The sequence below is a fragment of the Ailuropoda melanoleuca genome, chromosome 4, assembly GCF_002007445.2.
Source record: "Ailuropoda melanoleuca isolate Jingjing chromosome 4, ASM200744v2, whole genome shotgun sequence".
NCBI classification, from domain to species: Eukaryota; Metazoa; Chordata; class Mammalia; order Carnivora; family Ursidae; genus Ailuropoda; species Ailuropoda melanoleuca.
Window position 1 is genome coordinate 101,193,678 of NC_048221.1, and position 13,927 is coordinate 101,207,604.

A 13,927-nucleotide genomic window follows, 5' to 3' on the forward strand; every position below is an offset into this window, starting at 1 on the left:
TGGATCCTAAAGCAACATTTCACTGCTTCTTCCAATGAAAGCAATTGCCCTTGCCTAACGTGGTGGGAGAAGCGGACTTAGACACAGTCCTGTGTGTCCTGGGTAGAAAATGGAACCAACAGAAGGAGCCAAGTGCCTGCTACTATTCTTCAGGATGAGCCCCGACCAACCCTTCCTTATCTCAGTTCCTATGACTTTTCTCTTAAGTACAACTTTTGAATTAAGGGATTTGTTAAATCTATACAAATAAGAAAGTGCAGCTGTGCTATTTTTAAACATGGCCCATGGCTGTATAATGGAACATGTAGAGCAGACTAATGTTAATCCAGTGATTTTGGTAAAATAACTGAATTAGAATGACACCAAACTGGTTAACTGATTGATCAGAAATATATTTTGATGATGTCTGACCAAAAAGATGATGAAGTGACCACAAAAACGTATTCTAATTAAACATGTATATTATTTTATCAGTTATCTATTGTCACGATAGTGCTGCGTAACATTTCAGTGGCACACAATAATAACATTTGTTTCTCACTAGTCTGGGATGGTCACCTTGGTTGGGCCCTCTCATGTGTCTGGGCTCAGTTGCTCTTGACTGCCGTAAGATGGCCTTCACGGGGATGACTGAGGTGACTCAGTTCAAGTCAACACTTTTGTTTTCCTTCTTGGGAGACAAGTGTCTAGCCCGGGCATGTCCTTCTCAAGGACATAGCAGCGAACAAGACCAAGCAAGCCCCTTGGTGAATGGGCTTTTCAGCCCCCTGTATGCATCATGATGACCAGCATATGTTGGCCCTAAGCATGTCACATGGCCCAGCGCAGAGCCAGAGAGGGCGGGCACTGCAGAGTTATATGGGGCAATGGGCATGCATATGAGGAGAAGTGAAGAACTGGGGTCATCAATACAACAAATCCACTACAATTATAAAAGTTGGCCTCAGTGCTTCTTCCATCCAGACATGTTCCAACTTTTATCCTGGCTGTATTAGCACTTCTAGAGGAAAAATCTAGAGGGCAAGGACTGTTTATCAGGCTAAACTAAACCATCACGTGTTTGCCATTGGGGCCATGCATATAGGCATTGCTAATGATGACAGCTGCATTTTGAATTAATCCCCTAGAGCCCGAATGGGAGAGGGGGGCATGGAGAAAAGCATGAAGCCTGGTAACTGTTTTGTTTTTTTCTTTTTAGAAGTAATTGGTTCCATTAAGTAAAGAAGCTAGTATCCCAATTAAAATGATTTTGCTTCATAGAAGATAGTGCCATCAGGATAATGAATAGAATGACCAAAGAATTTTGTGTTTCTCTTATAACGGAAACAAAATCAAGCAAAACCAGTGATTATTCTTGAAGTGCCCTTCCACAGCATCATAGATATGCCTCTTCTGTTCCTATCTGCCCCCTCCCCCAGCCCAAACAATGAACAGTGGCATCATTACCAGTGGACTGTGTGCACGAATGGCACCTTAGCTTAGTAAAGTGGCTTTCTACAGATTATTGCACTGACTGATTACCTTAATTGACCTTCAGCCTGGCTAAAATTTGCCTGACTTAATGAGGCTCAATTTTTCTCAAGCCCCCTAGGCTGGATGGCTCCTGGCCCAGACACTTTGTTGCTTTGATTTTTCATTTTTAATAACAATTACACCCCAAAGCTTGAGGAAATATGGTAAATTATATCAGTAATTGTGAAGAGCACTGAAATAGCCACATCCATGGAAAGATTTAAGGTTTCAAAGTTTTAAACCCATTTAAAATCACCCTCTACCCCAAATTTGACCTTGGTTGGTATGGCTTACGAAATTCTAGTAAAGAAGCTAATACAGTTAACAGAATTTTTCTAAACATCTGTCTAAATGACAAGACAGATGTTAAACAGTCAGACATTTGTTAAATGTCATCAGCCCAGCCTAGACACTTGGGTGTTAACTTTTATTTCTAAAAGTCAGGATGGAAGTAGATTGCTCAGACATACGCAGATGATTCTGCCTAAGGACTGGAATGCAAAAAGACTTAACTCTCAGGGAAGTTTCAACAAGGAAAGCTTTCACATTGCAGGAAAAATAGGATTGATTAGTATTAGCTACCTGTGCTGAGAAGGATTATGAAATAGTATTTGAGCTCAGCATAAAAGGATGCTGTGATTGATTAATCATGTCTGGTGTAGGCATTAAAGGGAAATGTAGCGGGGCGCCTGGGTGGCACAGCGGTTAAGCGTCTGCCTTCGGCTCAGGGCGTGATCCCGGCGTTATGGGATCGAGCCCCACATCAGGCTCTTCTGCTATGAGCCTGCTTCTTCCTCTCCCACTCCCCTCGCTTGTGTTCCCTCTCTCACTGGCTGTTTCTGTCTCTGTCAAATAAATAAATAAAATCTTTAAAAAAAAAAAAGGGAAATGTAGCTTACTTTCCATTCCTGTCCTAGTTCATAGTTTCTGATCTTGTTCCTTATAAACAATGCTTCGTCTTTAATTATTTCCAGTATCTATTTTGTCCACCTTCTGCCTATGCTTGAGTAACTGAATCATTGTTCTACCAGATCTATTCTTTATTGGCCATCCTTTTGTTTTTGAGTCAGCCTCTGAATTCCCTTCCTGTGTTTGGGGAACTCGTCATTATATGAATTTTGGTATAAGAAGTCGAATGGCCAGTGTATTTGTTTTCACAAATGCTTTCCCTCAATACCTTCTTTCTTCACCCTTGCAACTGGCATTGTTGGCACATGATCCAGGATTTGAGTCTCTCTTTCACCCAGATAAAAATCAAGTGCATTTGCCTAAGATTTGAGTCAAAAGCTAATGTCACAAAAGCACAAGGTGTTCTAACATTTCTGAATTCTGTCCCTTCTTTGAACTAGCAGAATAGGCTTTCCACTTAAATCTGCCAGAATTAGTTTCTAATGTTTGCAACTAAGAACTTGACTGATGCAATAGGTCTTCTAAGGCAGTGCTCCTCAAACTTCATTGTGCAATCACCTACGCATCTTATTAAAATGCAGATTCGGATTGAAATGCAGGTCTGGGATGAGGGTGAGGTTTGCATTTCTCCCAGGAATTGGCAGTTATGCGGGCCTGTGGTTCACCCTTTAAGTAGGAAGGATCTGAGGAAGAAAAGGCAGCCTTAAAGAAGGCAGAGTGGGCAGGAAAGAAGAAAAGGAAAAAAAAGAGGGAAATCTTTTTAAATGTGTTCTAGTTAAGTTAGGGCAGACAAACTAATAAACTTCAAAATGTGCAAAGGCTCGACCGCAAAAGAATTGGATTCTTGATCATGTAACAATACTGGGCCAGTGACAGGACAGTGGGAAACTCTCCTTCATGCATTCAGGGGGTCAGATTGATTGTTGGAGGGGGAATTGTCCATCTTCTTCAGTTATGGCTTTCCAGGCCACCTTGGGTGTCACATCTGATAGAAATGGAAAAGAACATGAAGGAGTATACGTTAGAAATGTTTGTTTCTTTTTTTTCTTAAGTTTTTTGTTGTAAAATAAGACAGAGATATAGAAATCCACACACTATGAATATATAATTTATTAAATTATTATGCAAACACTCTTACGACCACTACTCAGGTCAAGAAGTAGAATTCTGCCAGCCTCCTTAAAACTCCTTTCTATGCCTCCTGTCTCCCTCCAAAAGTAACCTATTATCCTGACTTTTGGAGTGTTGACTTCCTTATATTTCTTTGAGGTTTAATCACCTTAATGCATATCACCAGATGATACAGTTTAGTTTTTCCCACATTTTGGAATATATCTCTTTAGTCTCTTCATCTATTGCATCCCCTTTCATCCCTTTCTTTTGCTGATAATCCATCTGTTGAAGAACCCGGATGGCTTGTACTGTAAGTTTTCCACAGTTTGCATTTGGCTGATAAGATACGTGTGGTGCAGTTCCATAGGCTGTTCTGTATTTTCTAGAAATTACTCGGGGGATCCAGAGCCTCTACCCATTTCAGGTTTGATCCCTTTGGCAACACGGTAGTTGGGATTGTGCCATTTCTTCAGAAGGTGCATAGTGTCTGGGTGTCTTTCGTGTGTGTGTAACATTTTCAACCACTGGTATTCATTGCCTAGATTTTTTTCATTCATTAAAGGTTGCAAAATGGTGGTAGTCTAACATTTTCTTTTCATTTAAGTGGAGGAAGTCTATAAACAGACAGTTTCTTCATGAAGAATTTCAGTGTATATAGGAAAGGCAAGATATAGTCTTGATTCTTTCAAGAGAAATGAATTTGGTTCCTTGTCATCCTCTAAAGGTGACCAGATAATTTTTCTTTCTTTCTTTTTTTTTTTTAGTCATTATAAACTCATATATTTAAATACAGTTGATGGGTTTCAGTCCACTGGATTTTTAATTTTTTGTGAAGTTCAAATTTTCTAATCTTTGGCCAAGTGGGTGGCTCCTGAGTTATTTTTACATGATGCTAGTAATCTTTAATAGCTCTTTGCTATTTGGCATAACAGGATATTTTAGGCCTTTTGCTGTATTTCAGCCTCAAACTACTAACCATTTCTCCAAGAAGCCCTGGTCTGTTTTAGTGGAAAACTGTATTTCAAAATGTCCATTGTTACTGGGCTGGCCATTGTTTTTAGGCCTTTTCATTGGACAGAACTGGGGAATTGTGTTTAGTTTAAAATCTTGTGTTCATATTGATATTTCTTCTTCAGATCTAGGATTATAGGGTTTTTCCTAAACCTCTTCTGTATTTTATCTTCTTTCTTCTACACCAATACTCCTTATTAACAAGGACAAAGGAGATAAGAGATAAATTCTCACGAGTAATCATTTGCTTTATTCTACCTTTCAATATAATAGTGTAGGAACAATAATATTCATATTACCCCTATAATTAAAATTACATAAAACGTTTGAAATATTTTTGTATATCGTCTTCCCTTTTTTTTCCCTCATTTTTACAGTGTGGTATTATGTCTTCATTGCCAGAGCATGTAACTACTTCATATGATAATCTCACTCATTCAGCCATCACTGACTGCTCACTGTCAGTTTCATATTGATATTTTTGAGTTATTTTGATTGTTAAAGTTCCTTCTCAACAGATTCCCTGACAAAGTCTCATGCGAACAATATTTTCTGAGTTCTTGCACATTGATCAAATTTTGTCTGTGCCTTATATTCTTCAAAGTCAGTTTTGCTGGCTATAAAATTCTTTTTTTTTTTTAAAGATTTTATTTATTTATTTGACAGAGAGAGAGCGAGCCAGCGAGAGAGGGAACACAAGCAGGGGGAGTGGGAGAGGAAGAAGCAGACTCCCAGCAGAAGAGCCTGATGTGGGGCCCAAACCCAGAACTCCGGGATCATGTCCTGAGCCGAAGGCAGATGCTTAATGACTGAGCCACCCAGGCGCCCCTGCTGGCTATAAAATTCTTAGCTCACATTTTCTTTCCTTGAGTATCTTAAATTATAGTATTTCATTTTCTTCTGGCATAAAGCTTTGCTATTGAAAAATCTGAAGATCAGCTAATTTTCTTTCCTTTATAAGTCATGTGTTCCATTTGCCTAAATGCACAAAAATTTCCTCTCCTGTTTATTTTATGGAATCCAGGTATTTTGCTTGACATTATGCATCAGTCTTTTCAGGTACATGATATGTCCTTTCAGAATGTAGTTTATATGTATATGAAAGTTTTTATGAGTTATAAGTTCTTAGTATCTTTCCTGTTTTCTTGTTTTGATTTTCTTCTTTAGGGACCTCTGGTACCCATATATTAGTTTTTTTTTTAATCTATCTTCAACATTTGTCACTTTTTCTCAAATTTTTAAAAATCTTTAAAAAATATTTCTTTTGGATTTTATTTATTTTAAATATTTATTTATTTATTTATTTGAGAGATCGAGAGAGAGCCGGGGAGGGGCAGAGGGGGAAGGAGAGAGAAACTCAAGTGGAGTCTGACTCAGAGCTGGGTCTCATGACCGGGAGATCACAACCTGAGCCCAGGACCTGAGCCGAAAGGAGGAGTCTGATGCCTAACTGACAACACCACCCAGACACACCTCTTTTGGATTTTAAAATGTTTTCCTTCTTTTCTCTTTCGACTTCTCTTAAGGCATTTGCTATTGTTTTTATTCATTCTTTAGTCTTTTTTTTTTTTTGAAGGATTTTACTTTTATTTATAACTCTTTCTTAAGTTTCATGATCTAGGGGCACCTGGGATGCTCAGTTGGTTAAGCATCTGACTTCGGCTCAGGTCATGATCTAGGGGTCCTGAGATCCAGCCCCAGGTCACGGTTCCTGCTCAATGGGGTGTCTACTTCTCTCTCCCTCTGTCCCACCCTCCTCACCCACTCATGCTTGCTCTTTCTCTCTCTCAATCTCATATGAATAAATAAAATCTTTAAAAAAAAGCTTCATGACCTCATTCTATAATCTTTTCTTTTTCTAATTTATGTCTTTTTTCATATCTTATATCATTTTTTAGTGTATTTTAATTTATTTGAGATAGTAGTTTACAATTTTAATCTGTTTTATAGGTATATGTTTCTGGCATGATTTCAATGTGTGTAAGGATGATACTATATTCCTTATTCTCATTTTTCTTGTAATAACTTTATATGAGTTTTGATCGTGATAATTTTAAGTTGCTCATTTTTATGTGAACTCACTCTCCTTGAAAGTTTAGAAAGAGGCTTGATGCACTCAGCTATTCTAGCTTCACAGAGCTCTCACTTCTGTTTTTTTTGTGTGATGTTAAGAAATATGGTGGCTTGATTGGTGAGATAGCCTGGCTCTCTGCTCATCTCCCCCACTTCATCTGGGCCTTCTTTTTCTTTTACCCCTATTGTCCTTGTCAAGTTCAATTTGGATTATATTCCCAATAGTTTCTCCTTCATGTGGGACTCTGTCCTGGGAGACAGCCATGGCAGATCACTTTCAAGTGTTTACACACTGTCCCCTTCAGACCTTCTTACCATGGGCACTGCCACTTGCTACCTTATGATTGCAGACAAGTTATTTAACATTTCTCAGTTCCATTTTCTTTATTTGAAAAACTGGCATAAGAATAGTGGCTATTTTATGATGTTGTTTTGGGGATTAAATGATAATCATATGTTAAGATCTTACATGAGTACCTGGTGCATTGTGTGTATTTGGAATAGATGAGCTCGCCAATAGCCCACATTATTCCCGAGCTGTAGTTTAACACACCCTGCCGAATAAGTAGCTGACTAATGCTAACTTTGCATAGGCTTTATCTATTTGATCTGGTGAAATATCAAGCCCAATTCAGAGGTAAACCAAACTAAGTTACATATACACACATCCATGCTTTACGGTAATTAACACAAAAAGGAACTGAGATTTGTTCAAAGTTTTCCTTCTTCTGACCAATAATAAATATGGATGTATCACCCTACCAAAAGATTTGCCTGCATACTTCTGATTATCAGGTATACTTGTTTGGAAAACATACACAGTATTTACCATCTTCTCCTGCATTTATTTGGGTGTTTTCTCCCTGTATACATCCTAACAATTTTGAGTGAAGCAGCCCTGAGGTGATTTTCCAGGTACATTTCATTTTCTCTTCATGCAGCTGTTTCCCTGCTCCCCTTTTTAACAATGTGGAAGTGATGTGTAATTATGCATTGTTAGATGTTTGGGTATGTTTATTTTTACTTACCTTAAAGAATAATTCTAAGTACTTCTTTCTGGAGCACTGCAAGTATATCATCATAGCACTTTGAGATTATGAGAGGTTTCATGTTTCTACCTCCATCAAATTCAAACAGTGGATGTAGAAAGGGCAGGCTACTGCAAAAAAGGTGAGGTTTTAGGGGTGACTTCAAGGCCCATCTCTTCATCTAAAGCTCTCCGTACTTGCTGGTTGATGCCTAGATTTCTCCTTTTTCTACAGAACCTTGAACTGAGTCTTGTGTCCTTGAGCTGTATCATGATTCAAAACTTCCTGAAGGGAGACATTTGAGCCAATGAAGGAGGAAAAATAGACTTTTGATAGGAGAGGGCCTATAATGTATCAAACTAGAGGCCATATATGTAACTTTGAAATTGGCATATAATACAGTTAATTCAGAAGCATCTATCAGTCATCTCTCTTTGTTTCCCCTTGATATGATAAGCACTGGGAAAATTAAAGAGTTGAAACATTATTTCCATGGATAATGAGAACTGGGCATAGTTTAGAAAAATTTTTTATTCTCAGGCAGTAATTTAATCCATATTGCTAAATGAGTAATAGAGTCATAAATATACCATTCTTCTATTCCTTAATTGTGTGCGTTTTGTTTTTGTTTTTATTGCAGCTTCGGAAAGCAGTGATGGATCATATATCTGATTCTTTCTTGGAAACCAATGTCCCTTTGCTAGTTCTCATTGAGGCTGCAAAGAGTGGGAATGAAAAGGAAGTGAAGGAATATGCCCAGGTTTTCCGTGAGCATGCCAACAAGCTGGTGGAGGTAAGTCAGGAGAAGTCTGAAGAGTAGAATTTATTGTTGGGTTTAATCTCCACATATGGCTCTTGGAATTTCAGTAGGTAACGTTCTCTGGTTTTCCTGGAGAGATAAAGTCTTGGAACCTATCTTTCTTTTACCTGCTGATGCTTCTATCACTTGCAGAGGAGGCAAGTTATCAGTATTCTCTCCTTTCTCTACCACAATTCTAAACATGTTCTGGAACATGTCTGGTTATTTTCCTGGACAATAGGTAGAGGCTGAGATAGGAGTGGAAGAAGGGATGCTCCAAAGTGCTAAATGCCAGCTTTGATTTGAGTGAATAGAATTAAAATTGCTAAATGGAGGTTTAAACACTATTTCCTTTTCTTCTTCCTTATCCCCCTCTCCACTCCATTCCCCCGAACCTAGATTAGCTGGCCACATTATGAATTAGTGAAAAAAAGCATTTCACTTTTCCCAAAGAGATACTGGGATTCCTGGTGAAGGCTTTTGGGACAATAGGATCAGTCCAAGTTCAGAGTCCTAAGTATATTCTATGCGTTAGAGAAACCTGTGGGAGTTGTTTTATAAATGCAGAACTGTGCTATGTAATATTGAAAAAATATTTATTTAAGGCAAAGAAAATAAAAGTGAAATGGTAACCAAGCTGCTTATAGCTAGGAGCTGAAAACCAACAGCTTGGCAAAGGTTGGATTTAGTGATGTGGGACTGAACAGAAACTTAGAGATGTTAAATAGGAAGTGTTTGTGTGTGTGCCAGAGGAAAAGAGTCTAGAAGGGGAAAAGATCCTGGCAAATTTAGGGAGTAGTTATCAGGGCTAGGCTCTGAGTGCTTAAACACAACAAAACTCTGGTATATCCCCACTTTAATTTAGGATGAAAGAAATTACTCAAAATGACAGGCAACTTAAATGCAGCTAAGAGTAAAATAGATTATTTCTCATTTTCTTCAGATAGCAAAATTAAACGCTGAATAAGTTCATCAAATGTGAAATCCTCTCCATTTTTCTTGGAGTGAATGATAGGGCTGTGTTGCGATTTAACTGAGACCTAAGCACCGACTTAGCTTGCTCTTTGGCTATTCCAACACTGTTGTTGCCTCTGGGGCTAAAAACACCAGGCCCGCAGGAAGTCCTCCATCAAGCCCAGGGGGAACCCCTGGTCCTCTAGGACACAGGCTGAGCCATTGTCACTAATGACAGCAGTCATCCAGTTGAGTGTGCAGAACTCTAGGCCACAATAATGAAACCTTTGAACTTCCCTTCATAACCCCAATGTCTTGAGGCAACACCAGTCTGTAGCTAAAAATAGACCTACTTAATTAAGACAGTCTCTTAAGACCTACTTAAAGGCAGTCTCTTGCTCTGTCTCCACCTACACGGCAAGCCCTGCATCACTCCTCACATCCCACCTACATGTTCCAGTTCACTTGGCCATTGAGGAATCCAGAGTCTTCCCAAGATTGATCTTGGAAGCCCTGGCTACTTCCTTGTTTTGAGAAAGAGAAGATATAAAAAGGGGAGGGGTAAGGTTGGAAGGGGAAGGGGAGAAAGAAGAAGAAAAGAATAATGCTGAATGAATGCTACAAAAGTTTTAAATATTCATATGTAATAAAATAGTAGTATTAACATTGAGATAGATCATGGCATTTATGTAACTTCAATGTTTATAAGATAATTGCAGAATTTATTAAAAAACCATTAATTAATGGTGTGTTGTAGGCATGGTGAACAGAAAAAGGGACATGTGTTTAAAGTTCTGTGATAAACATACCCTACTTCCAGTCTTCTTTGTGTCATTCTGTAATCCTGTACCTAACCTCATTTGAGATAATACTTATGGTACAAACTTGATGCCCTGTGTAAATGTGAGTCCAAATAGCCCTCATGTCTACTCATTCTCCCTTCTCCTGTGATAGACCCTGGACCCGTATGCCATATCCCCTCATCCCATCTATAGGATTCACTGTGGGGGTATCCAGTCACTGTGAATGATCTTGACTCTAAACTTGTGGCAGAAGCAGAAGCTCAGGTCAGTCAGAACTCCATGTTTCAGAAAATCATTGTTTTGCTTCCCTCAGTTGTTCCCTTCATTACCCCTGGGTGGCCACTGCAGCCAGCAGCATTTTGGAATATCTTGGTGCCTAGGAGATATGGGGACTGAGATGTGGGATTGGCCCCTGTTTGATTGGAGAGGACTGGAATCAAAAAATTTCTGTAGCTTATGTCCTCAAACAAGTGCTAGATTACTGATGCATACATGTAAAAAAAAAAGGTGGAGCACTGGGCTGAGAGTCACCATTTTGAAAGTATTTGTGCAGAAGTGGGCATCTTTCTGGGCCTTATTGTTTGTGTCTGTAATGTGAAATATTTGGTTAATATATTGATTTTATGTCCATTGACCTTGATAATTCACCTACTAATTCCAGGAGTTTGACTGTTTACTTTTGGATGTTCAGTATATACAATCGTGCTATCTGCAAATTATGACAGTTGTAGTTCTTTTCCAATTCTTTTACCTTGTTTTTTTCCTCTCATTATTACACTAGCAAGGACCTTCAGTACAATATTGTGGAAATTGATTTTGTTACTTCTAGATCTGCATGGGAACATTTTGATATGTTACGATTAATTCTATTGTTTGTTATAGGCTTCTTACAGATATTTTTATTTGCTTAATTTAGTTCTCTCTTACTACTCATTCACTGAGAGTATAGAATTGTTTCAAACAATTTTTTCTGCACATTTTGAGACAAGTATATGTCTTTTGTCTCCTTTAATCTCCTTCAGAAGTGTTGGCATCTAAATTATGCTTTCTCTCAAAAAATGAATAGAAAATTATTTTTTCTTTTTAGTTTTTGGAAGTGAATGGGTAAAATTGCCATTACTTACTATTATTTCTTTTTAATAGTTGAAGGAATTCACCAATACAGCAACCTAAGCCTAGGTGTTTATTTGAGGAAAGGTTTAAAATTGCATTTTCAATTATTTTTACTAAACATAAGACCATTTAAATTTTCTATTTCTTTTTGGGTCAGCTTTCATAAGTTGCATTCTAAGAATTTTTTATTTTTATTTAATTTTCTAATTGTTTGACATAAAATTATCTGTAATATTCTTTTAAAAATAATCTGTATCTGCATTAGTATTTAACAAAAAGTTTTTACTCCTTATAGTGCTAACTGGTACCTTCTCTCTTTTTTCTCAATTACTTTTGCAAGAGATTTATCAATTTAATAATATTTTCAATAACACAGCTTTAAGGCTTGCAGATTTTCTTTGTTCTCTATTTTATCTATTTATGCTGTTATCTTTATACTTTTTCTGCTTTCTTCTGGTATATCTTACTGTTTTTCTGACTTTCTAAAATAAATAATCACATCATTGATTTTTAGCCTTTCTTATTTTAGTAATGTATGCATTTAAGGCTTAATTTTTCCCTAAGCTATGCTTTTATCTGGTTATTTTCTATTGACCTAGTTTTCAGCTCATTCATCCTGCTTCCATCTGTGTCCAATATGCTTGAAACTGATCTATTGGATTCAATCAATTGGATCAAAATTTTTTTGATCTCTAGTTAATTTTTTTTCATTGAGTCCGGTTCTATAGTAAATTCATTATTAGGTCCTCTCTTTTAAAAAGATATGTTAATCATAGTTATTTTTAAAGTCCAAATAAAAAAACTCCAATATTTGGGCCAATTTTGTTTCTGTTTTGTGGTTGCCCCAGAGAGGGCAACTCTTCCCCAGCCACACACAAAAAAATGGCTTTTATTTTGAGACTGGTGATGTAGCACATCTGTGAATTGGGTATGAACAGATTAGTCACAAAAAGGGACTTTTGAGGAAGAGCAGAGCAAGCACCCAAGATAGTCCATAGTAGCTTCAACATAAAGAAGAAAAAGTAGGTGTGGTTTTTATCATGTTGGAGTTGAGACCTCCATGTAGGAGTTGGGGTTTGAATGGTTCAAACTTCCCTACTGGCATTGGAAAAAAATGTGGGCTTTCTTACCTGCTTGCTCAGTTGTGGGGTAAGATGGAAAAGGGGGAAGCCTGGGCCTTAAAAGCTGTCTGGCATCAAACATTCAACATGGAGTAAAAATCTTCATTATGATTCACCGCTGGTGTTTGATTGATGACTGGAATATGCCATGTTTCATTTAATTGAATTTGAATTTGTTTAAGTAAGTTATTATGGAGCTCTGTGAGGCTTCCAAAATGGAGACAGATTTATTATGGCATCTGTTTTTGTTACTTGATTTTTATCTTGATTATGGACTTTTTTATATGTCAGCTAATTTTTTATTAAATGGCCAACATTTGTATGGAGAAGTAAAAAGGGTCTGTGTTGTAGTCTGTTTGGGCTGCTATAAGAAAATACCACAGACTGGGTAGTTTATAAACAACGGAAATTTATTTCCTACAGTTCTGGAGGTTGAGGGTCCAAGATCAAGGCACCAGAATGGGTGAATTCGGGTGAAGGCTCTCTTCCTGGTTGATAGCTGGTGCCTTCTCACTGTGTCCTTATGTAGTGGAAGGTGTAAGGGATCTCTGTGGAGTCTCTTTCCTGAGAACATTAATCCCATTCATGAGGGCACCATCCTTATGACCTTAGAGTCTCCATGGCTCCACCTCCTAGTACCAAAATATTGGATATTAGGATTTCAACATATGAATTTTGGAGGACAGACACCACATTCAGATGATAGGGTCTGGATAGTGTTTTCTCTCTCCAGAAAGGATTCACTGTTCTCTAAAGGGCAGCAGTTGTGAAGAGCATCCGGTGTTGAATCACTAAATTATACACCTGAAACTAATATTACACTGTATGTGAACTAACTGGAATTTAAATAAAAATAAAAATAAAAAAATAAAGGGCAGCAGAGACATAGACCATTTCAATCCAAAGACTGAAATGACTTGAGGCTGGTTTATAGTCTTTGACAGATGAATCTACCTTTCTTTTACCTTAGCCCTATGGGATAGTCTTCCAGGGGTGCAACCGGAGGACCGGATTGTTACTAAGTATCTTACCTCATTTATGAAGCAGTTTCTCCAGTTTTTGTTTTCCCACCATCATGATATGGTTGAAAATTTTGTTTGGCTTTTTGGATTCTTTTAATTTGCTTCTCTCTCTGCGCCGCCCCCCCACCCAGGCAGGTAGGGACAGAGAGTGGGAGGGGGACAGAGAGAGAGAGAATCGTAAGCAGTCCAGCTCAGAGCTTATGCAGAGCTGGATTTCAAACCCTGAGGTCATGATCTGAGCCGAAATCAAGAGTCTGACGGTTAAGCAACTGAGCCACCCAGATGCCCCTAATTTGTTGGTATGTGTAACTTAATGGAAAAGAAGACCTTAATAGAAAAATCCTGTGATCAAGTGCCTTAACACCCCTTCTCCATGAGTCCTTTGGTTCCTTGGCTGTCCCAGACTCCAGTTTTTGCCTCTCCAGCCCTATGAGATTGCTGGAAACTCTCAATTCTCTTCTTCTTAGCA

General features: G+C 38.0%; 1 protein-coding gene across 2 annotated transcripts in view; it reads left to right on the forward strand.

Annotated features, from left to right (window-relative positions):
- LOC100470940 (catenin alpha-2) overlaps positions 1-13,927 on the forward strand; it is a 270,640-nt gene that overhangs the window by 19,453 nt on the left and 237,260 nt on the right. For both annotated transcript variants that reach the window (XM_034659447.1, XM_034659448.1), the window contains exon 2: positions 8,287-8,439. In XM_034659447.1, the coding sequence (XP_034515338.1) occupies positions 8,287-8,439 (153 nt within the window). The remainder of the gene's footprint in view (positions 1-8,286; positions 8,440-13,927) is intronic.